This window comes from Papaver somniferum, chromosome 5 (genome assembly GCF_003573695.1).
Source record: "Papaver somniferum cultivar HN1 chromosome 5, ASM357369v1, whole genome shotgun sequence".
NCBI classification, from domain to species: domain Eukaryota; kingdom Viridiplantae; phylum Streptophyta; class Magnoliopsida; order Ranunculales; family Papaveraceae; genus Papaver; species Papaver somniferum.
Window position 1 is genome coordinate 27,882,237 of NC_039362.1, and position 23,764 is coordinate 27,906,000.

The 23,764-nt window shown below is 37.7% G+C and overlaps 5 protein-coding genes across 6 annotated transcripts; all 5 read left to right on the forward strand.

The window, feature by feature from the left end:
- The first annotated feature begins 4,388 nt into the window (after positions 1-4,388).
- Positions 4,389-10,533, forward strand: LOC113281235 (ATP-dependent DNA helicase At3g02060, chloroplastic-like). Its single transcript, XM_026529918.1, has 14 exons — positions 4,389-5,150; positions 5,662-5,887; positions 6,020-6,265; positions 6,458-6,592; positions 6,806-6,930; positions 7,120-7,259; positions 7,435-7,505; positions 7,583-7,744; positions 8,160-8,246; positions 8,418-8,636; positions 9,074-9,430; positions 9,538-9,894; positions 9,983-10,029; positions 10,158-10,533. Exons 1-12 carry the CDS (start codon positions 4,519-4,521, stop codon positions 9,637-9,639), a joined length of 2,502 nt encoding a protein of 833 aa, XP_026385703.1. The 5' UTR covers positions 4,389-4,518; the 3' UTR covers positions 9,640-9,894; positions 9,983-10,029; positions 10,158-10,533.
- A 130-nt stretch (positions 10,534-10,663) lies between these two features.
- Positions 10,664-13,364, forward strand: LOC113281237 (syntaxin-22-like). Its single transcript, XM_026529922.1, has 7 exons — positions 10,664-11,102; positions 11,199-11,292; positions 11,677-11,816; positions 11,901-11,972; positions 12,227-12,384; positions 12,500-12,600; positions 13,015-13,364. The coding sequence occupies exons 1-7, from the start codon at positions 10,915-10,917 to the stop codon at positions 13,078-13,080; spliced, it is 819 nt and encodes a 272-aa protein (XP_026385707.1). The 5' UTR covers positions 10,664-10,914; the 3' UTR covers positions 13,081-13,364.
- Positions 13,365-13,469: 105 nt separating this feature from the next.
- LOC113281236 lies at positions 13,470-17,982 on the forward strand. 2 transcript variants are annotated; one of them, XM_026529920.1, is made up of 12 exons: positions 13,470-13,597; positions 13,706-14,328; positions 14,414-14,507; positions 14,831-14,954; positions 15,056-15,141; positions 15,264-15,463; positions 15,554-15,647; positions 15,869-15,984; positions 16,078-16,152; positions 16,362-16,432; positions 17,325-17,407; positions 17,722-17,907. In XM_026529920.1, the coding sequence occupies exons 2-12, from the start codon at positions 14,132-14,134 to the stop codon at positions 17,785-17,787; spliced, it is 1,206 nt and encodes a 401-aa protein (XP_026385705.1). In that variant the 5' UTR covers positions 13,470-13,597; positions 13,706-14,131; the 3' UTR covers positions 17,788-17,907. The 2 variants fall into 2 exon arrangements, with proteins under 2 accessions (XP_026385705.1, XP_026385704.1); XM_026529919.1 differs by lacking the exon at positions 16,362-16,432 and having other exon boundaries at positions 17,722-17,982.
- Positions 17,983-18,332: 350 nt separating this feature from the next.
- On the forward strand, positions 18,333-19,657 carry LOC113278892 (syntaxin-22-like). Its single transcript, XM_026527617.1, has 6 exons — positions 18,333-18,505; positions 18,596-18,692; positions 18,809-18,972; positions 19,086-19,240; positions 19,333-19,423; positions 19,519-19,657. Exons 1-6 carry the CDS (start codon positions 18,333-18,335, stop codon positions 19,532-19,534), a joined length of 696 nt encoding a protein of 231 aa, XP_026383402.1. The 3' UTR covers positions 19,535-19,657.
- Positions 19,658-20,243: 586 nt separating this feature from the next.
- Positions 20,244-23,104, forward strand: LOC113281238 (protein RecA-like). Its single transcript, XM_026529923.1, has 8 exons — positions 20,244-20,500; positions 20,702-20,765; positions 20,882-21,099; positions 21,205-21,292; positions 21,441-21,613; positions 21,760-21,906; positions 22,204-22,335; positions 22,433-23,104. Exons 1-8 carry the CDS (start codon positions 20,447-20,449, stop codon positions 22,805-22,807), a joined length of 1,251 nt encoding a protein of 416 aa, XP_026385708.1. The 5' UTR covers positions 20,244-20,446; the 3' UTR covers positions 22,808-23,104.
- Positions 23,105-23,764: the final 660 nt, after the last annotated feature.

The following is a 23,764-nucleotide window of genomic DNA, read 5'->3' on the forward strand; positions in this document are numbered from 1 at the left end:
TTGGCAGGAAGGAAAGTCTCAACCGTGTGGGATCCATCCACGCGAAGAATATCGCGAACCAATAATTCTAGATGATGATACAGACCACCCAGAAACATAGGATCAAGTGCTAAAGACACACCACGAGACATTAATACCGCCATAGGGATCAACTCGTTTTTGATAGTATCCTGGGGACTATATTCAAAGACATCATGACAAAGCCAAAAGAGTAAAAATGCAGCCAGTTCCGCCCTATCCGTCTGCCTTTTTCGAGGAGGAACACCCTTGCCAGGACCAGACTGCAAAGGAGCCCAGTACTTGATCCAACATGAAAAGGAAGCTCTATGTTGTCCGGACTTATGCTTTTGACCGCCTTTCACCTCCTTTACATCACTAGCCCCTCTAACAGGAGAAGGCTTTTGTTGAGCGGCTTCCACAGAAGATGCCATGAGTTTCGAGGAAGATGAAACGTGTGCAGGAGAATCATGCGGGTTTGACGCGGTCACCTTGTTTTTCCCTTTATCCGCTGGGGTGCTTACTCCATCCGGGGTTTCAACTTTGATCTCGTCAGGTAATTGAAAATACATGGACTTCGTATTAGCCTTGAGTAAGCGGTCCCAAAGATTCTTGTCCTCGTCATTCAGAGATTTATAAAGACAACAACTATCATAAACTACAGAACCATGAACAGGCAAACCGGTGAGCGCCACTACATCCTCTAAGACCGGGGTCGCTTCACCCCAGGAAAACAAAAACGTGTGAGGATCGATTACCCAGCGCGCGCACAATCGATTTATGTTGTCATAGTCCCGCCGGACATCCCTAAACTTGGGAGAATCCAAAGCCGCCTCTATACCCAGGGAACGAATGATAACTGCGTTATTTGGATTTGAACGAATGTAGTCGATCCATGGCTCCCAAGAGTCATGCGATTCAGCGGACGAACGATGATCAATCGTAGGAAAAATGTATCCTCCCCTATGGACTGCCAAGCGAGGAGAATCTTCGAAATAAGGCACAATGGGTGAGTCGTCCTGAGGACGAATAAGCCATTCTACAGACCCGGACGGAGGAAATGGGTGAGGATTAAGCATGTGTGTAACCCAAATGTCGTCGGTGGGGAAAAGAGTAGCGCCATCATCCCCAGCGGGGGGTCTGATTTTGTATTTGAGACCAGGATTGTGTACGAATTCTTCTAACGAATATAACTCATGCCTAGGAGGAGAGTCGCGGACGGGTGATCCGTCGGACATAATGAACAAAAGAAGGAACAAGAGAGAGAAAAAGAGATGGTAAAAGATGGAAATTAGGAGGCGAGGTCTCCTCTATTTATAGGAGGGTAAACGGAGGAGCGGTTACTAGATAGATCAGTAACCGACGTCTTCCAAGAGTCATGAACTTAAACCGCCCAATAACTTCCCTTTGCAATCGTGATGCACACGTGTGATTGTTGACATGGTCTTTGACCAGTCAAACAGTCAGGGGACTAATGTTGATACATGGAAATGATTAATTATATGAATATCCTCCCCTTAACCTATCAAGGCTCCCCCTTTAGGAATAAAAGGGACTTGAGGACTAGGCCTAACCCATTAAGATGGGAAGCACTAGTCCACACAATAACACATTAAGAAAGTTGGGCTTTGGATTAAAGAGAAAGGCCCTTTAGGGTTTGGTATTAACTTAAGGAGAGGGAAATGGCAGTTTAGTAATATGGTAATTTTATGGGTGTTTATCCATAAGAGGGCCATTATAAAAGGAAAATATGGTACACTTCTTAAGACCATCACTAATCCACCATTATCTCTCCTAAAAACTTCTCTACATCTTGGGAGTACTTTCTGTGATTAGGGCTAGTTCCTCCTTCCCACATTTTACCGCATCAACAATCAGCTATTCTATTTCCACCCTAACTTGTAGCCTTTCTTGTTCAAACAACCTAGCTAAGCTAAGACAAAGAAAACAACCTAAACCGCATGGTTAGCTAATTTGGGTATAACCCGAACCAAAACCGTAACTAAAAATACCGGGTATTGCAGATCTAGAAAAGTCTTTTGATAATGTGAGTTGGGGTTTCCTTGATTATACATTATCTAGATTTAGTTTTGGCAATATCTGGAAAAATTGGATTAGGTGGTGCTTTACTAGTACAAGATTTTATATGTCAATCAATGAGACTGCTTATAGTTTCTTCAGAAGTAGTAAAGGCATCAAACAAGGAGATCCCGTGTCTCCCTTTCTCTTTATATTGATTGTTAAGGTTCTATTTGTCATGATTAAAAAAGCAGCTTCTTTAAACTCAATCTTTAGGTTTAAAGTTGCTAGTAATCCATCTGAGATTAATCATCTGCAATTTGCTGATGACTCATTGTATTCTTAGATGACAGAGTTGAACATGTAAGAAATCTCAAAAATATAATGTTGACTTTTCAATTAGTTTCTGGTATGAAAGTATGCAATAGTTCCAGTTGGGAATGCAGTTAGCGTTGTGGAAAATGCTGGAGTTTTTGGTTGTCCTATTACTTCTTTCCCAATGAAATATTTGGGGATCCCTTTGGGAAGCAAGTCTAAATCTGTAGGAGTGTGAGATGTGATTATTCAAAATTTTCAGAAGAAGCTTAGTATGTGGCAGAGAAGATACTTATCCAAATGAGGGATAATTATGCTTATAAAACATGTGCTTTCAAGCCTTCCTATGTATTATTTGTCTCTCTTTTAAATGCCAGATTTTGTGGAGAAACAGATAGAAAAGATAATGAGACAGTTTTTATTGGGGAGTGCAAATCAAAAATCTAAGAAAGGATGGGTTGGCTAGAAGAAAATGAATTTGCCAAAAGAAGATGGAGGTGTAGGTATTAAGAAATTTAGACTTATGAATTAGTATTTGCATGCTAAATGGATATGGAGATATGTCAAGAAAGAGAAGGCACTTTGGAGGAGAGTTGTGAATGATAAATTTGGAGGCAATGTAAAGGCGTTTCTACCTAATACTTCTAATAAAGCTGTTGGCAAAAGTTTATGGCTAGGAATTTTGAAAATTATGAGTATTGTGTAGAAGAATTTAACTATTCGTGTGGGTAGGGGTGATAGGTGTCTCTTCTGGAAAGGCACTTGGTTAAATGGTCATGCACCAATGGTTCTATTTCCTGCCTTGTACAAACTCAGTAGGTTACATGATGCCACTATCCATTATGTTGGTTATGAATACATGATTGAGATGGAATTTTGCATTTTGTAGGGCTTTGAAAGATAGAGAATTGGAGGATATTGCACACTTATTGAAGATGATTTCTGCTTTCAATATAGGGAACGGAGGATATCAAAGAGTTTTTGGCTAAATGACGCTAAAGTTTTTTTAGTTGCAGAATGCTACAAAATCCTGAAAGATGAAGGTTTGATTTGTTTCCTCATAAATGTGTCTGGAATCCTAAAATTCTTCAGAAGGTGGTCTTTTTTGTTTGATCTTTATATTACAATGTTGCTCCTACAATGGATACTTATAGAAACACCATTATGGTTAATGGTTGTTTGTTATGCAAAAAAGCACCAGAATCTAATCAACACATTTTCCTACATTTTGAGGTTACTGGAGCAGTTTGGAACTACTTTCTGGGTTGTTACAATTTACAATTTGTATTTCAGGAGTTTGTTAGAGATACTATTTGAAAATGGAGAAGAAAGAAGAGTTCAACTTTCAATATTAGAAAAAGAATATGGGACATTATACCATTTGCTATATGATGGGAACTGTGGTTAGAAAGGAATGCTATATACTTTAATGGAAGAAACACATCTGCAGAGAAAATTAAGAGTCAGTTAAGTTGTTCATCTACAATTGGTGCACGGGTACTAGTATTTTCAAGGATATTTCTCTGGATTTAGTCATGTATAACTGGGAAGCTATCATGCATTAAGCCTAGTTTTGGTGTATTTTTTTGTTTATGTTGCAATTCTACTACAACTGAGTTTGCCTTTGTTCTTTCTTTCCCAGTTCAGTTACCTTCTTGGTGATCGAATAGTTTTCAATAAATATTGTCCTTTTTGAGTTTTTTTTTTGGGTTATGAGTTGGATTTAACTTGATTTTATTGGGTTGTATTTAGTCATTTTAAAATAAAATATATCAAAATTTTAAAAATGATATCTCGATTGCATTTAATCCAAACGTGAGTCGCATTTAGTCTTTTTTTTACGCACAAAAAGAAACAGGTGGGTCCCATTTAGTCACTGCCGTCTAAAATTTTCCAAAATCTTAAAATAAGTGTATTTGGATTTTCCGTAAGGGCCGAGGAGTATGAATTTTGCAAGCGTACATCTTAAGTTTGCCGCTAATTAATGATTAACTTACCGTTAAAATTAATTAGTTAATCAAGTAGTAGTAAATATCCTTTTCCCGCGACGTGTCTCAAACTTTATCCCCTTGTTAAACCCTTCTACATTCCCCTATCTTTCCCCAAACCAGTGACTGTTCTAATGGAGTACTGCTCCAAACCCTAAATCTTCTATTCAATTTCTTGGAAAGAGAAACCCTAAACCTAATGGCAATTTCAATCTCCTCATTACTACCAATCCCATCAATACACGATTCCTCCTCTTCTCTTTCTTCTTCTTTATCACAATTTAGGGTTCTCAAATTCTTTTCTATCAAATGCCCATGTCATCAAATCACCAAGAAAAGCAATCTATCAACAACAAATGCTGTTTACACCGAAGCTCAGACTTCGACTGCACCGAGAAAAGACACGGTGGATACCGAGGTCGACGGGATTTCTCTCCTGAACGAGAGAATCCGGCGTGAACACCGGAAAAGAGGTGAAGTATCATCGAAGAATGATAATTCAATGAATAGTGAAGAAGCTGAGAAATATATACAATTAGTCAAAGAACAGCAACAAAGAGGACTGCAGAAATTGAAAGGACATAGACAAGGTGGCAATGATGATGGCAGTAATCCAAACAAGAGTTTTAATTATAAGGTGGATCCATATACGTTACGTGCAGGTGATTATGTTGTTCATAAGAAAGTTGGTGTTGGGAGATTTGTTGGGATTAAATTTGATGTGCCTAAAGATTCTACAGCTCCTATTGAGTATGTTTTTATTGAGTATTCTGATGGTATGGCCAAATTACCGTTGAAACAAGCTTCTCGTTCGCTGTACCGTTATAGTCTGTGAGTTCATTCATAATCCTGGCCTTTTTTTTTTACTTCTTTGTGATGGTGTTAGAATACTGTTAACTTTTGACTATTTGGGTCATGGCCTTTAGTATAAGAGTTGTGGTGGGATTGGCTTTAAAATGGTATTAGAGCTGTTACATTGACTTCTACATGGTATTGTTGCATTGGCTTTAACATTATATCAGATATGTTGCTTTAACATGACACTAGAGCTGTTGCTTTCACATGGTGTCGGAGTTGTGTTTATATCCTCTCGTCTTTTTTTAGTTTATCTATGTGTGTGTTTTGCGGTGGTGTTAGAGTACTGCCACCTCGTCTGAGCACTTGATCTTGTGTCATTGGCTCTATCATGGTATTAGAGCTATTGCTTTGACATGGCATTAGAGATGTTGCTTTAGCATGGTATTAGAGGGGTTTGGTTTGGTTTAAGTGTATATAAATGTTTGTGTGTTTTTGAAATGTTTGACTGAGATTTTGTGTTGGATTTTCTTGTTTGTTTGTAAAGTCCGAATGAAACGAAGAAACCACGCGCATTGAGCAAATTAAATGATACGACTGTGTGGGAAAGGAGAAGGATAAAAGGGAAGATAGCTGTACAAAAGATGGTTGTTGATTTGATGGAGTTGTACTTATATAGGTTAAAACAAAAGAGACCACCTTACCCAAAAACGTCTAAAATTACTGAGTTCACCGAACAGTTTCCTTTTGAGCCAACTCCTGATCAAAAACAGGTGCCAGGTTTTATGCTTTTCGTGTAGGAAGAAGTGAATTCTTTTTTCATATATTCTCTGTTATTTTGCTGAATTGGGTTTGTAGTTGTGTTCCGCTGACTGTCACTGTTGTTTTACCGCTTGTTCTTTTAGGCTTTCATTGATGTTGAGAAGGATTTGACTGAGAGGGAAACTCCAATGGATAGATTGATTTGTGGAGATGTTGGGTTTGGTAAAACTGAAGTTGCTTTACGTGCTATCTATTGTGTGGTGTCAACACGAAAACAAGTTATGGTTTTAGCACCAACTATTGTTCTTGCTAAGCAACATTTTGAAGTAATTTCTGATCGGTTTTCTCGGTATCCCGATATCAAGGTTGGACTTTTGAGCAGGTTTCAGGTATGTGATTTCTTATCCATCTATTAGCCTTAGTGCCGTACACTAATCTATTATCATTTGTCAAGCATCCAGTTATACACTAATTTTGCTATTATATGGTTCTTCATAATATTAAACTTGAGATTACATGGTTATTATGTATGCTGGATTTTCACTGAATTAATTGGCTTCTGTTAATTTTGCAATATGAAGACCAAGGCTGAGAAAGAGGAGTATATAACAATGATTAAAAATGGAGAGCTGGATATTATTGTTGGAACTCATGCACTTCTTGGAAGTCGAGTGGTCTATAACAATCTTGGTTTACTTGTTGTTGACGAGGAACAGGTTTGGATCTCGCCTCCTGCTGCCTGCTTCTATATGTTATTAATTGTTCACTTGTGGAGCCAAGGACCATAGTATGTACTTGCTTAGTTTGGTTCACATAATATTTATGTATTTGGAATCTAGAACTTGTAATTTCTACTTTGCTTTTGGTTTTTGCCATGTTAACTCTTTTAAGAGTTATTGGTTTTCTTAAGTTCTGTTTCTTTTTCACAGAGGTTTGGCGTGAAACAGAAGGAGAAGATTGCTTCTTTTAAAACTTCAGTTGATGTTCTCACTCTCTCGGCAACACCAATTCCCAGAACTTTGTACTTGGCTTTGACTGGGTTTCGTGATGCAAGGTAGATAACTGATCGTGGAATGTCTCAAATGTTTGCGAGCATCCTTAATTTTGATCTATTATGGTGCATGTACTTAAAAATAATGAGCCTTCTATCCATACCAAAGGTTTATATTTCTCAAATTAGGGGCCACCATGTGTACCACACCCATTAGCAGCTCTAATATGTTTTTTTCTTTTTGGCTATCAGTTTGATTTCGACGCCACCTCCAGAAAGAGTTCCTATTAAGACTCACATGTCGGCATATAGTGAGAAAAAGATCGTATCTGCAATCAAGTACGAGCTTGATCGTGGGGGTCAAGTTTTCTATGTGTTGCCACGTATCAAAGGTAACTTGATTGCTTAGTATTTGCTTCTGCATGTCTGCCCCGTGTTTGAGGTCAAATGGCAATGTCATTGACTTAACAACTTCTATGTACTGGTGTACTGCTGACTTTAGTAATCATTATGTGCCTGTTTGGTGTTCCTTTAAGTTAATGTCAATGTCTTGCGCTTCAATAACAGGTCTGGATGAAGTTATGGGATTTCTCGAGCAGTCATTTCCAAATGTTGAAATAGCAATTGCTCATGGAAAGGTAGTGTCTACTATACTCTCTTTTGTGCAACTGAAGTTTGAAATACTCAAAATATGCAATGTTTTTACTGTTTGCAGCAATACTCAAAGCAACTAGAAGAAACTATGGAGAAATTTTGTCAAGGAGAAATCAAAATCCTTATATGCACAAATATAGTTGAAAGTGGGCTTGATATTCAAAATGCCAACACTATAATAATCCAGGACGTTCACCAATTCGGCTTAGCACAATTATATCAGGTATTGGTTGCCATATCTATTTACTTCTCTTTTCTCGTAAAAATTTTCTTTCAAAGAGGCATGGGAGGTGTGAAAGAAAAACTATATTCTTGACAACCTACCACTTTCTAAGAAATGAAGCTCATGTTGTTCTAAATAGCCATAATATGTTGCTCTCTCTTTGTTAAGGAATTTTTTACGAGATGGCATGGCTATTCTTTTAGTCTTTTTGGAAAATCCTTGGATTTCAGCAGGGTAGGCATAGGGGGTGTAAACAAGTATTGCATGGATGGTGTTAGTTCAAAATAGAAATATACTCCATATACATACGTGTGGCCTTTTGCAGCTTCATTTGGCTGATTCAAGGATCTTCTTTACGATGTTTCTACAGTTTCTCACCTTCTATTATCCTTTTGAACTTTTATTATCCTTCTAGCTACGTGGGAGGGTTGGCCGTGCGGATAAGGAAGCCTATGCGCACTTGTTTTTCCCTGAAAAGTCAGCGTTATCTGAGCAGGCACTGGTGTGTTCTCAACATTACCCTCCTCTAAATTCCTTAACTGTTGAAACAACTAATCGTCGTGATATAATATCAGTATGCTCATTAATATATTTTCTTCATAGTAGTTCATTTGATCCTGAAAGGATTTAAAAGAAATGTCAGTTCATCACCTATTTTCTCTTTGATGTTCAGGAGAGACTAGCAGCACTTGAAGAATGTTGCAATCTTGGCCAAGGTTTTCAATTAGCAGAAAGAGACATGGGCATACGAGGATTTGGGAATATTTTTGGGGAGCAGCAGACTGGTGATGTTGGCAATGTAGGCATTGATCTGTTCTTCGAAATGCTGTTCGAAAGCTTATCCAAGGTTGAAGAGCATCGGCTTATCTCAGTCCCTTACAAGAATGTACAGGTTTGTTAAATGTCCGAAAAAGCTATACCGTTGGTTTATGTGCATGCCAATATAATTTATTTAGAATATCAAGATGTGGCACACAAACTGAATGTATCATTAACGACTCCCGTGCTCCCATCATAAAATGTTACCGTCTGAGGTTGTCCCAGCTCGATACCGTCAAGAATTTGTGACTATATTGCATAGAAGCAGATTTGTCTTCAAAGTATTTTTCCCTTCCAACATTTTTGCAGCCTTTTGTCCAGTCAGAAGAGTTCTTTGCAGACTCTAACACTTGTGTATAAAAGTAGGTGCTGCAATTATCAGATTAGGTTGACTGAGACTCTTTCTCTTCATAGGCTACTTAGAAGTCTGATTTGTTCTGTTTTGGTTTATTGAGATGAACGTTTATGAAGATTTGTGCCTCCTAATTTCTCTCCCTTTTGGTATCTCAGCTTGATATAAATATAACAGCGCATCTGTCTTCGGACTACATAAATTATCTGGGGAACCCAATGGGGATACTTGAAGAGGCTGAGAATGCAGCTGAAAAAGACATCTGGAGTTTAATGAACTTCACGGAGAATCTACGTCGTCAATATGGAAAAGAACCACGCTCCATGGAGATGCTATTGAAGAAGCTCTACGTGAAGAGGATGGCTGCAGATTTAGGAATTAGTAGAATATATGCCTCCGGCAAGATGGTAGGCATGTCAACAAACATGAGTAAGAAGGTTTTCAAGCTGATAACAGAGTCGATGGCCTCCGATGTTCAACGGAACTCCTTAGTCTTAGAAGAGAACCAAATCAAGGTGCAAATACTTTCTTTTGTGCTTTCCATGATAATAAGTTATCCATGTTAAATATCATCACAACTAACTTTGATGAGTTCTCATTTACTTCACATTTGTTTTCACAGGCAGAACTACTTCTGGAGCTGCCAGGAGAGCAACTCCTGAACTGGATCTTCCAGTGCTTAACAGAACTTCATGCATCGCTACCAGCACTTATTAAATACTAAGTTTTGTTCAAAAGAAAAAATCTACCACTTTCTTAACTGGTATTGGATTCTCAATGAAAGATTGCATCGCCATTGGTACCATGCCTCAGCTCGTTTGAACAGAAGTCCTTGGGCAGTCACCTGATTGGACTTCAAAGCTGGTTGCACTTGTATAAATCATATAAGCTCAGAGTAGGCATATTCCAAAACAATGACTGGTAGATATTCGAAGCCATATTTCTACTAGCAATGTGGTGTATAAAGATTCCTTTACAGGTATGTACTCAGTGATTTGAGTTTTTTTTCTTTCTTCCCTTCTATCAAACTACTGCTAACTAGGATACCTCTCTTTTGTTGCATGAAGTACTAAAGAACCAGGTTCAGTGCAGTTGCCATTCTTCTGCAATATAGGTGAGTAATCTACACACACTATGACTTAGAATTCCAGCTTAATACAGTTGCCATTCTTCTGCAATACATCTGACATGGCAAACAGAATTTGACTATTTGACTGATATCTTCCTTTTTCGTTGATGCAGTTGAATCATGGGATAACTTATAATTCCAACTTAATACGGTTGATTACAACTTGCTACATGAAAGTCCAGCAGTACCCAGAGTGTGTCGGAAAGATTTTCCGTCCAATGTATGTCTGTACAAAGGCCGGCTTATATCGAGATCTTACTTCTGTTTTTCTTGATCATTGTAGCTGGGCCGAGGCTTCCAAGTTTTTGTAGTTTCAAAATGAAAGTCAAGTTCACTATTGAAAACCTTCTTATGCTTGCAGCAGTAGGTCTTACGTCCCATCTTGACCAAATGAAACAATCCAATTTCATAGTGGGATTTTGATGTTTTGGTCATTAGAATTGATTAATGTACGTTGATGAAATTTGTTAGTTAATTCTCATATCTTAATGGAATATTCCAATATAAAATATCACAAGCGGATGTCCTTTTGGATTAAAATAAGGAAAAGGGATCACATCATCCAATTGAGAAAGAAAGTTGAGATATCGCTCTCTTTCTTATTCCGGGACTATTGGCCGGTTGGCAATCATTGTTAGTGATCAACGGTGCCGTTAACCGGCAAAGAAAATATGTTGTAGGAACATGGCATCTGGCCCAACCATAACTGCATTTCTTAAACAGGGGCGTTTTGGGAAAATATTTGGCTGCTTTAGAAGTTTCAGATGGCCGGCTAGTGGGGTTCAGTGTGTAGCTGGACGTCGTCTTCTTCTTCTTAAAGTAGTTAATTATTTGTCAATTCAGTTTTTGATCGTGTCGTTGCTGTAAAAGATGAATTTCCAAGATCTTGAAAATGGAGGAGCTCGATCATTTTTTTCCTCCTCTTCATCTTCTCAGAATCCCAGTTCTCAGGGCGTTGCAGCGGGTATTTTCCAGATAAATACAGCTGTAAATGGTTTCCGAAGACTTGTTGATGCTGTTGGAACCATTAAAGACACTCCTGAACATCGTCAGAAGCTGTGAGTTCATTATTTATTCTCTGTATGATTAAAATCAGTACTTAGATTATTATTATGTTCAATCAGGTTTACTGAATTTTTGTTTGTTAATTGTAGACACAGTTCAAGACAAAGGATTGGACAATTGGTGAAGGAGACTTCTTCTAAGCTCAAAGCACTAAGCGATTCTGATCATAATGCTGGTGTTAATGTAAGATCAAAAGAAAAACTCATTCTACTTTGCGATCTTCTTAATTATCTCTTTTAAGATATTTAGTATCCGAGTACAGGTTAATGTGTTGGGTCTATAGGTTAAATGGTGAGCTTTTTATTGCGATTGTTATCAGTTTAATGGAAAATTCAGTTTGTTTCAACTCTCCGCCACTAAATTTTTGGTTCTGAATGGACTTGTATAGATATGACAAAACCTATAATCAGTTTCAGTTGTGAACTCTGCCATGGATTCTATGACTCAATTTTGGAGTTTTGCCAATTGCCTCCCACCTTAATTGACCCTCATTTTTATTTTATTTTTGAACTGGAACAGTATTAGTGTAATGTTCAGATGACAAACATGTTCTCTTTGTCTTCACAGCCAAATAAGACTATAGAAGATGCAAAGATTGCTAGAGATTTTCAGGCAATCTTGCAAGATTATCAGAAACTTCAACAGCTTGCGGCTGAGCGGGAGTCGGCTTACACACCTTTAGCTTCTTCGTCATCCTTACCGAGAAGGTTTGAAATCAGTGTATTTCTTCATTATACATATCTATATATCTCAGCTCGTTTTTTAATAAGCTTCCCATGTTTTTGGCACAGCTATGGTGCGAATGAACAACCGCGTCTTAGTGACGATCCAGAAAGTCGGCCTTTCCTTGAAGCACAGACTAGGTAGATTATCTGTCTCTATGGGTTCCTTTTTCTTTATGTTATTGCAATATGCTATGTGAACAGGTGCTGTTTGAATAAGAAACATAAAACTAGCCATAGTTCAATTAGTTTCTTATAATAACCATGAAAATAGCAGTCTCCAAACTACCCAACTTTTTCTGCTAATCTGGCAATTGGTTATGTCTTCGGCACCTTTCATCTTATCAAACTTGGGGATGACATCCACCGGTGACCATCTATCTCAAACAATGCAGACAAGAGGTACTAATGCTGGGGAATGAGGTTGCATATAATGAAGCCATAATAGATGAAAGAGATCAAGGTATAAGAAACGTTCAATTAGATATTGCACAATCAAATGAGATATTCAGGGATCTTGCTGTTCTCGTTCATAATCAACGAGCTGTAATCGGTGAGACTCTAATTGTGCAGTTGAAAAACATATTTTTCTGCTTCATATGTTAAAGGCTGCTATAACCATTTATTTTGTTCTCATACATTATTCTTTCTTTGGTTGATCTTTGCAGATGATATTGCATCCCATGTCGATTCCACTGCTGCAGTAACATCAAATTCTAAAACACACCTTTACAGGGCCCACAAAAGTGTGAAGTCTAGATCGTCATGGGTAATTTTTAGCATCTTACTGTTTTTATTGGTTAAGCTCAATTGCATGTTTGTTTCCCCTGTTACCCTCGGGTTGTATTCATCTAAAGCCATAGCCAGGAGAAAACCTTATAGATGTAAGGAAACCCCATCAATATTAATAGAAATCTTAACATGAAATGCATCTTATAGGAAGGAAATAGCCAAACGATTTGAACAAGATAGATGGAAAAAAAATCGCCAAGTTTCAAACTAGTGCTGCAAACGCATAATAGAAGCAATTTTCCCCCATTAGGCATCTTTTGAAGGATTTTCTTGTTCGCTATTTTCTTGTATCCTCGACTAACATTTCTGCTTACACAACTTGTTTTGAAGGATTTTCTTGTATCCTCAACTAACATTTCTGCTTACACAACTTGTTTTGTTAATCTGACAGTGCTGGTGGATGCTGCTAATTTTTGTATTGGTGCTGGTTATTGCTCTCCTTTACCTTGTATTGTAGTGTGACATGGAAAATTTTCCTTGCAAGGTTTGGTTGTGAATGTGAGTAGAGTGTTAAACTGTAATCCTAATGTGTTGATTTTGTAACCTCGTTCCTTTTTTCTTTTCTCTAAAAGTAAGAATTTGTAAATGGTTCATTCCTTTGCCCATATATCGATTGTATTTTCCCCCCTTTTTTCTGTTTCAAATTGTGTGTGTGTGTTGTTGGAAAAACAAATAAGAATTGTATAGACTATTTTCATTTGGTTCAAGACATGTAATGTATCCCAACTTTTTGTGATGATATTATCAAAATGTGAGCTCAAATCTCCTTAGTTTCAAGTTGTTAGTCAAACGCTGAAGTTTTAGTTGTCTCCTTACTACTACATAAATTTTCTGGAGAACCCAATGTTCATCCTTAAAGAGGCTGAGAATGCATCTGAGGAAGACATTTGGAGTTAAATGCGGCCTGCAAACAATCTGTTCCCCAAATATGGACAAGAACCATGCTCCATTGTTTTTTACGAAATCCTCAACAGGTATGCAGTCTAATGTTTCAAGGTCTTCATTTCTTTTCTTTATGATTTCTCAGTGAAAGTTAAGTTCAATCGCAGTTAACACTTAAAAAGCATTTCTATCTTTTGCAGTCTACTACTGCCTAGCAACACAGTCAAGAGTTTCTGGGTAGTTTTGATTTTTTGGTCAGCGAATATGCTTGACGGACAGCTTTCTGTAGAAATTGCTGGGCAGTTGGTGTGTTTTCACTTTTCAAGATCTCACATGTAACATGAGATGGGTCCAAAGCGGGTCCGTCTAACGTTGTATTAAGGTTTGAATTAACTAGTAATTTATATTAAGATTCTTTGGTTACATCTGGAATACCTACCTAATCATAAATAACTTTTTTGTTTTCTGTGTTCTCCTCTACATAATTAAAAAAATTTATACATGTTGGTTGAATATATAGTATACCAGTATCAAAGACTAATACGGAAATGCATCAAGTTTAAGTTGCTAGTCAGTTATCTCTCTAGCTAGTTTGTGCATTTTGGTCATTCTTGTTGTTGTGAAAGATGGATTATTTTTTTCACAAAAGAAAGCAGATGATCTTTGAAGATGTTGGAAATGGAAAAGCTCAATCTTCTTCTCAGGATCCTTTTCAGGCTGTGGCATCAAGAGTTTTTCAGATCAATACTGCTTTAAATGATTATCGGAGACTTGTTAACATGACTGGGACCGACAAGGACACTCCTGATCATCGAGATAATCTGTGAGTTCATCTATCTCTATGTCTCTTCAATTCATTATTTTGGCTCAGAATATTTAATATTTTTGGTGTATTTTGGTGATTGTAGGCATAGTACAAAACAAAGAATCTGTCACTTGGTGAAGGAGACTACTGCTAGCCTCAAAGTGCTGAGGGAATGCGATCATGGTGTCGGCGTTAATGTATGATTAACTATGCTTTTCTTAGACTTCACAAGTATTTTTCATTCATCGCATGTTTTGGATTACAAACATCTAGGGCCTACCAATTTAGGAGGAGCTAGCTAAGGCTGTTGGGGAAATTGCCTCGCCTTGTCATTGGCTCCAAGGTCAAATATTCGTTACTACTGGAAGTATCTTGATTATTATGAAAAAAAAATTTGAACTTGGAGTGATTAGTTACTTGTTTGCAGACCTGAAGTCCGATTTTTCTTTTTTGTGACATGGAAAAATATTTTTATCCGAAATGTATCAGATGACAGACAATTTTTTCTTGAACGTAACAGACAAAGAAGATAATAGAAGACGCAAAGCTTGCAATGGATTATCAGGTAACCTTGCAAGAATTTCAAAGACTTCAAGTGCTTGATATTGGACGTGAGGCAGCTTTTAAACCTGAAAGAGAACAAGGTATAAGAGACTGTCGATCAGATATAGAAAATACAACTTGTCTTCGTCTTTTGTTTTTCTCTTATGTAGTTACATTATTAGTCTTTGGATGATCTTTGCAGATGGTACTGCGTCACATAATGAATCTACTGCTACCAAATTACAATTTGTCAGTGCTCATCAGAGCATGAAGTCTAGGCCTTCGTGGGTAAGCTCTGGATATTGATACAAGCCGAGTCACTTGGGTTACTTTTGTTGATTTGCTAGCTCGCTGATCATTTTCTTTTTCTCTAGTCTGTTGATTTTGGTTACTTTTGTTTCTTTGGAAAGATGAACTTTATTTTTGGCGGAAGGAAAGAAAAGAGTTCTCAAGATCTTGAAAAAGGAGGAGCTCAATCTTCTTCGTCAGAAAGTCATTACCAGGCTGTGGCATGGGAACTTTTTCAGATCGATGCAGCTTTAATCGGTTATCTAAAACTCCTAAACATGGTTGGGACAGATAAAGAAACTCCTGACAATATCCAAAATCTGTGAGTTCATCTCTCTGTCCAGCACGTCTATCTCCTTATTTGGCCCAAAATTGGTCCTGTAACATTTTGGGTTTGTTTTGGTAATTGTAGACATATCACTAAACAAAGGATTGGAAAGTTGATGAAGGAGACTTCTGTTAACCTCAAAAGGCTGAGGAATTCTGATCAGGGTGTTGGCATTAACGTAAGATCAACTACTTTTTACATTACATTAGAGTATTTTACATTGAATACGAATGAGAATTTCGTTGCATATATACTTTGAAGTATATTCATATTTATGACACCTGTGGAGAATTATTGGCATATGAATACCTCTTTATTTACATAAAGTCCACTATCAGATGCACTGGAACAAAGTATCTCTGGTGACTAACTTTTTTTTTTAATGTTGGAATGTTGCAGACAAATGAGATAATCGAAGGAAAACTTGCAAGGGATTTTCTGGCAATTTTGCAAGATTATCAAATAATTCAAGGGCTTGCTATTGAACGCGAGGCAGCTGCTTTTACGCCAGAAAGGTTTGAATAAATGTATTTTCTTTCTGAATTACGTATCAGTTAGTTAATCATAAAATCCTCCTGCTTAATTATCATCTTCTGTTTGTGGCCCAGCTATGGTGCAAATGAGCAAATAGGTCTTGATTTTGATCCCGAATGCCATCCTTTCCTCGAAGAACAACATAAGAGGTAAATATAGTCTTATTATCTTACTTGAGTAAAATGCTGCTTTTTAAAATTAGATGCATCTAGTTCATCTGATTTCTTACCGTAACCATAAATAACGTATTCCATAAACTAAGCACATAAGTTTCTGGTAATCTCGGATGTTAGTTTAGCCTTGTGGAACCTGGAATGACATGTTTCTGTACCCCCCCCCCCCCTCTCTCTCTCATAAGAGACGTTCAATCAGATATTGGGAAAATACATGATCTCTGCAGGGACCTTGCTGTTCTTATTCATGATCAAGGTTAGATACTAAAGACTTTTTTTTTTTAATTCTTTTTTTTTGCTCCATCAATTTTTTATACTAGTATTAAACAGCCAAATTAGGCACAGAACGATTTATAACAGATACCCAAGAATAAGGCACTGACACTGGAGACCACCCTTATATATTGGGCAGCCACACACCAACAACCTAACAAACAAATGTGAAATAAGACCGACAGGGAGACTGACTCTCACCAAAAATGGAGGTCTGGAGACTCTGGACATATACATTCTACCTGTCTTCCAGCTAAACCTAACACCTTCCCTTGCTAACATATTAGCTGAAAGTTTATCTCTCTACAACTATGCACGACGGACCAATTTGTCAGAGAATCACAAATTCTGTTCCACCATGTTAACCAACGCCCACTCCCCTGCACATAAAATTGCCATTACTTCTGCAATGTAAGTAGTAGCAACTCCTAAGCCACCAGAAACAGCCACAATGAAAGCTCCATCACTATTTCGTCCAATGAAACCATAACCTGCATCACCAGGATTTTCTCTAGAGGCCCAATCACAGCATAGCAGAAGATGGTGCAAAATAGGCATCTGAAAGTATCGACTCCTGCAGACGATCATAAGGAGTATTCCACATAGTACCTTTCATTCTCACTTCACTTTAACTAAATACTCGTGTTTTTTATTATGGTTTGGAACATTGGTCTTGTACTACATCCTTAACTCCTTAAGGAGTTATTTCTGGCAATTACGGGGTTCAAACCCCTACCTCCACAGTGAGAGGGAGCATGCCAACCATCGGAGCACTTGATGGTTGGCAAGACTCAGTTGGACTGCTGGAGAATTCGTTATCCTGGTGTGTTTTTTTCCTCGTACATTTATGATGATTCTTTGGATAATATTCACAGATACTGCTGCGTCGCATGTGGAGTCTACTGCTGCTCAAATACAAATTGCCAAGGTTCCCAAAAGAGCATCTCTGTCTTCATGGGTAAGTTTTGGCATCTTTCTGTCTCTATTGGTTAAGTGAAATTGCGGTTTTGGTTTGTTCATTGGTATTTACTTTTCTTTATCTTATTGAAGTAACGGACACTCGTGAGAATCAAAAGAAATCTTAATATGAGACTGTATTTTATAGGGAGAAAATTGTAACAAAGAAAATCCCTTGATTAGAAACCCCTGCTGCTATGTATATATATCTACAAGACATTTTTCCTTTTCAGGGTTTTGTCCTTTTTATCTTATTGATTTTTGCCTGCTTTCTCGATTAACATTTCTGTTTATACCATTCATTCACTCTGACAGTACTGGTGGGTGCTGATAATCTTGGTATTGGTGCTGGTCATTGTTCTCCTCTGGCGTGTATTGTAGAAGTGCATCGCCACATTTGGCTTGCAAGATTTGGTCGCGAGTGTTATTTTAGAGGTGCAATTGTACATTGCATTACTGTTGATCTTTTACGTTTTTAAGAAGCAACCGTCTGTAAGTGGCTCTTACGGGATGTATGTTTGTGCTGATTTACTTTCAAAATACAGTATGAGCTTATTTCCATCTGTCACAAGTTGATTATCGTCAAGCTGAGATTTCAAATTCAAAGTACCGAAAACAACTCAAGCAGGACATTACCTGCCCCAGTTTAGTTATTTTCCTAGGACACCCCATATCAAACTATCCTAAATGGGAATAACCTTACCTGCCCCAGTTGATCCAAGCAGCTCCAACAGCGCATTCCTAGTTAGCTTTGTATGATGTTAGTAAAATGAATTTGGAGGTCAGTCATCTTCAATTATTGCCATACATGTTCTTCCTTCTAATAAACTAATCTAGTTTATATAATAGTAGGTAGTCAATGGCTTTGTAAAACCAAAAAAAAAATTTCAGCTGCAACCAAAAGACTGATAATTTTGGTAAATAAGATGAACTCTAAAGATGTTGAAAATGGAGGAGCTCAATCTTCTTCCACTTCTCAGGGTCCTTATCAAGGTGTTGCATCAGGAATTTTCAAGATAAATACAGCTATAAATAGTTACGGGAGACTCGTAAACAGGGTTGGGACAGACAAAGACACTCCTGATCATAGTCATAAGCTGTGAGAGTTCATCTTTCTCCTCTATCTCCTTATATATACTTGGCTTGAAATTTTGTTGGACAGTATTTAGTTTTGTTTTGTCAATTGTAGACGTAGTACCAAGCAGAGAATTGGGCAGTTGGTGAAGGAGACTTTTGCTAACCTCAAAGCACGGACTGATCCTGGAGCTCATAGTGACGGCATTAACGTACTTCTGTTTTTTAGTTTACAAACGTAAAGTCTATTCTTTGTTGAATTGGAACAATATTTACCATTTGAATGAACGGTTTCAGATGACAACATTTTGTTTCTTGAATGTTGCAGCCAAATACGAAAACAGAAGATGCAAAGCTTGCAATGGATTTTCAGGCAACCTTGCAAAACTGTCAAAAAATTCAAGGGCTTGCTATTATTGGGCGCGAGGCAAATGAACAACTACGTCTTGGTGTGGATCCACAAACTAGCACATTCCTCGAAGAACAGACGAGGTATCACAGTTCATTCTTTTGTAATGTTTTTTGGTTTTCTCTGTTATCACTCAATGTTTCATGAAATGCGGCATTTTTATGCTTAATTTCATGCTGCCAATGAAAAACTGCAGCCAAGAGACGTTAATGCTGGAGAATGAGATTATTTTCAATGAAGCCACAATAGAGGAAAGAGACCAATGTATAAGAGACATTCATTCAGACATTGTAGAAATACATGATATCTACAGAGACCTTGCTGTTTTAATTCGTCAACAAGCTGTTGGTGGTGAGAGACTTGACGCTCAGCTGGAGAAACTTGTTTTCCTGTATTGTTTTGTTGCGCACATTGCATATTAATTCTTTGGATGGTCCTTGCAGATAATATTGACTCCATTGATGCTGCTGCCAAATCAACTTCTAAACTACAACTTGTCAAGGCTCGCAAGAGCGAGAGTGCTGGTCGTCGAGGGTAAATCTTAGTTAAGCTGTTATTTCCTTGGATTTTTACCAGCAACTCCTCAACTAACATTTCTGTTTATGCCAATTTGTGTGTTACCCTGACAGTGCTGGTGGATGCTGATAATTTTTGTACTGCTGCTGGTCGTTATTCTTCTTTACGTTTTACTGTAGTGTGCTTTAGCAAAGCTGTCTTTCGTGCATGGTTTGATTGTGATATGTGAGTAGAAAATCGAAGAACTACCTGAATTGAACTTCCTAAATATGTTAATTTTGTATCATTTGTCTTCTTAAGAGGTGATAGTTTGTAAATGGATTGGTTCATACATGTATATGTCCATATATTGATTGCTTTACCCCTTTCGATCTTTATCCGGAATCGTCCTGTATACACACACACATTTCCCTACATGGATGTTTGTGATGATAAATTAAAAAAGTGACATCCAAGTAGTTACAAGAGCAATCAAAATGGTCAGACGGGATTCCGATTTCCGAGGAACCCATGTTGATACCATAGGCAAGGGAGGGAACGAACAATTCCCTTTGGCTTGAGCTGGTGTTGTATATGCATATGAAAACAGTTGCATAGAATAAAATTTCAATTGGCCTAAATACCAATCTGTTTTAGGGAGCTACTGAGATTCGAACCCATTCACTCATAGTGTGGGTCTACGACTCTTACCTCAATGGGCCACAACCACAAATAATAACCGTCGGATACCAACAAGTGAAATTTGATTGGATGAAACGTACGTCCAGGATAAATTTCAAACTCAGGGTATATGAATCGGTCCCTACTCGAGGAGGGAAACAAAAACATAAACCCTAAGAAGACTCTCTTTTCTGCTCAGAAAACCCTTAAACCCTACTGATTCTGTCTCTTATTATTGTAATCGATGATCTAAGAAACACCCTAAACCTCAAATACTCACTCTGTTCTATGAAAGGGATCGTTTTCTGAAAACTTTCCCCCCACCCCTTTTTCTTTTCTTCAAAACCTGTAATTTAAGGGTTTTGGTGGAGGTGGTAGATTATGTCGAAATTTCTCAGAAATGTTTCTCTTGCGAGACGTTATTTAGTAGCCGAGGTACTTCAGATCATCTTTTTAAGAAACCTAGTTGTTTTTCTTCTTCAATACAGATTATTTTTTTTGTGTGTAGGTTAGAGGTTTGATGATATGCCTGAATGAATATCATATGGGTTTCTGTGCCCATATGTATACATTTGGAACGGACCCAGTTATAGTTTCTGAGATTTCTGATGGTTTTATGGGCTTTCTGGTTCACAGGAATGCAGACATGGAGTTGTTAGGTCATCATTTCAAGTTTGCAACTTTTCTTCTAAAGCAACTGGTAGTTTCTTTAGTCAGTGTTGATCTTAGCCCTTTTCTGCAATGCATGTTATTGTGTATTTCTATTTCTGTACAAATTATAAGTTGATAAGGATTTCATTTTGTTTTTGTCTTCAGTGAAAAAGAAGTCTCCAAAATCAGATGGAAGTGAATCAGGTGAAGATAGTTCACCTAAGAAAATTGCGTTGCAACAAGCATTGGATCAGATAGAAGCTTCTTTTGGAAAGGGATCTATTATGTGGCTTGGTAGGCAAGCGGCTCATAAGTTTGTTCCAGTGGTGTCTACAGGATCTTTTTCTTTGGATATGGCATTAGGGACTGGAGGACTCCCTAAGGTAATGTTGGTTATAAGTATATGCAGTCTCTCAATGTTATGTCCTGCAAAATTTGTGCATCACCCCCGTGTATTGGTATATATAAGTCTTTTGTTCTTTCTCTAGGGGCGTGTAGTGGAAATATATGGTCCAGAGGCTTCAGGGAAAACAACTCTTGCTCTGCATGTTATTGCAGAATCTCAGAAGACTGGAGGTGATGTAAATCCAATACTTTCACTTTTTTTTTTTTTTTTTGCATTTTTAGCAATCAACTTTCGTTTACTCGAATTTGCTGTGTCAATTGGCTTTTTGCTGTTGAAGGGGGTTTCTCATAGTTGTGCTTGCCTTTTCCCTTCATGTAGGTGCATGTGCTTTTATAGATGCTGAGCATTCACTGGATCCAACACTGGCTGAGTCACTTGGCGTTCAAACAAAAGATTTACTCTTCTGTCAACCTGATAGTGGTGAACAAGCCCTTAGTGAGGTGGACACCCTGATTAGAAGTGGTGCTGTCAATGTTATTGTTGTGGACAGTGTGAGTTCATTGCATCAAGTTCATGTAATTTTAATTGCGTGTTTACGTGGTTGCTTTAAGCCCGCAATTACTGAATAAATGCTGAATAAAGTATCCCAAGCACAGCTACAAAAATTTTGTATCTAATTTTCTACATCAAACCGCAGGTTGCAGCCCTGGTGCCAAAAGGCGAACTTGACGGTGAGATGGGTGATGCTCATATGGCCATGCAGGCTAGGTTGATGAGCCAGGCACTTCGGAAGTTGAGCCATTCTTTGGCAGTGTCTCAGACTGTTCTAATTTTCATCAATCAGGTAACAATTTAGAATTAGTTTAAAGTTGGATTCGTGTTTTGGTGTGGACATGGAATACTTTCGTTATACTTGGAACTACAAAAGATTTGCTGAGCACTCTACTATTGGCTATCTAAGGAGGTTGACTTGGTTCACAAGATTCAAGATTACATCTTGTGGTCGACTCTTTTTCCCCAGCCTTCTGACTCTCAAAGCTATATATTTTTAAGAAAGGAAGAGCAATTTGGTTACTCCAAAGTCGCACCCTTGTAGAAACGCTTACATTTTTGTACCCTGATTTATTTTTCACTCATTCAGATTAGGTCAAAACTGGCCACTTTCGGATCATATGGCCCTCAAGAAACTACTTGTGGGGGCAATGCTTTGAAGTTCTATGCATCTGTGCGTTTGAATATTAAGAGAATTGGCTCTGTGAAAAAGGGAGAAACGGTAATGTAGCCTGTAGAGTCCATCAAGATAGGTTGAAATGGGTCTGAATTAATGTCGAGGTGAATTAACTTATATTTTATGTTGTGCTCTTTTAAAGGTTACTGGTAACGTCGTACAAGTGAAGGTTGTGAAGAATAAGCATGCTCCACCATTTAAAGTTGCCCAATTTGATCTTATGTTTGGTAAAGGGATATCTCGAGCAGGGGAGGTCGTAGACTTGGCGGTCAAACACAAGTTCATCAAGAAAGCGGCTTCGATGTTTTATTTTGATGATGAGAAGAGCTTCCGTGGGAGAGATGCTATGATTAAGTACCTAGAGAAGACCCCAGTAGTACTAGACGAACTAATAGTCAAGCTACGGGAAAAGCTAATGCTTACTGAGATGGAAGAGGGTGGCTCATCAGACACTGAAACTTCAGACGAAGAGGTTGTCGCTCCTGAAGAAGAGCAGCCCGCTGTAGTAGAGGCATGAGGGGTGAGGGTATCTTAAACTCTGTTAGAGGTGTTGGGACAGATAATCAGAGCCGTCTTATAGACCAGGCCAGCTAGGCTATTGCCTAGAGCCTCACATTATTTGGGCCCAAAATTTTAAATTTTCTTACAGCTTGAATCTTTTTTTTTTGCTTTTTTTTTTGAAGCATTTGATGCCGTTTGTTATGTAAATACAATCTTCAACTGGGTTAAATGCAACCTTGAAGTTTGTTATGTAAATATAACCTTCAATTGGGTTAAATACAATCCCAACTAAATACAACTCCCTTTTGTGTAATTAGCTACGTGTTACTGTAACTATTTTTTACAATTTTTTACATACAATTGAAGATCATGTCGACTGCTAGTATAAATTTCTATTAATCTATCTGTGAATTAAAACATTATTAAAAGACCTTCTAATATTTTTGATCAGATCATCGGTAAATAATCACCTTTGCAATATAATTATATGGTTTTACGAATGTGAATCCATGATGTTGTAACCCGCCAAACTTGCTGACCAGATGGTATGATCATAGATTCATGTATTGCATCAATTTGTCTTCGCTCAAAAGAACCGCTGCCTATACACTAAACTTCGGTGCTCTACTTGGACCCCACAGATTTTAATCAAGTTGGTATTATTGTGGTACGTTAACCTTGTCCAACAACTTCAGTACCAGAAAATTATAAGTTCTAAACTGGATTTTATTTGTATTCATCTAAAGACTGAGCGTTTAAACTGGATTTTTATTTTTATTCATCTAAAGATTGAGCGTTTAAACTAGATTTTTATTTTTATTCATCTAAAGATTGAGCCTTGATATTTTTGGAATACTCATGAAATAATTATTATAATTAGGGTTTGAATTATATGTGATTTAGTAAGAAGAAAAGAAATCCTAATTAAAATCTTGCGGTTATGGTAACCATAAAAAAATGATTATGGTGGGCA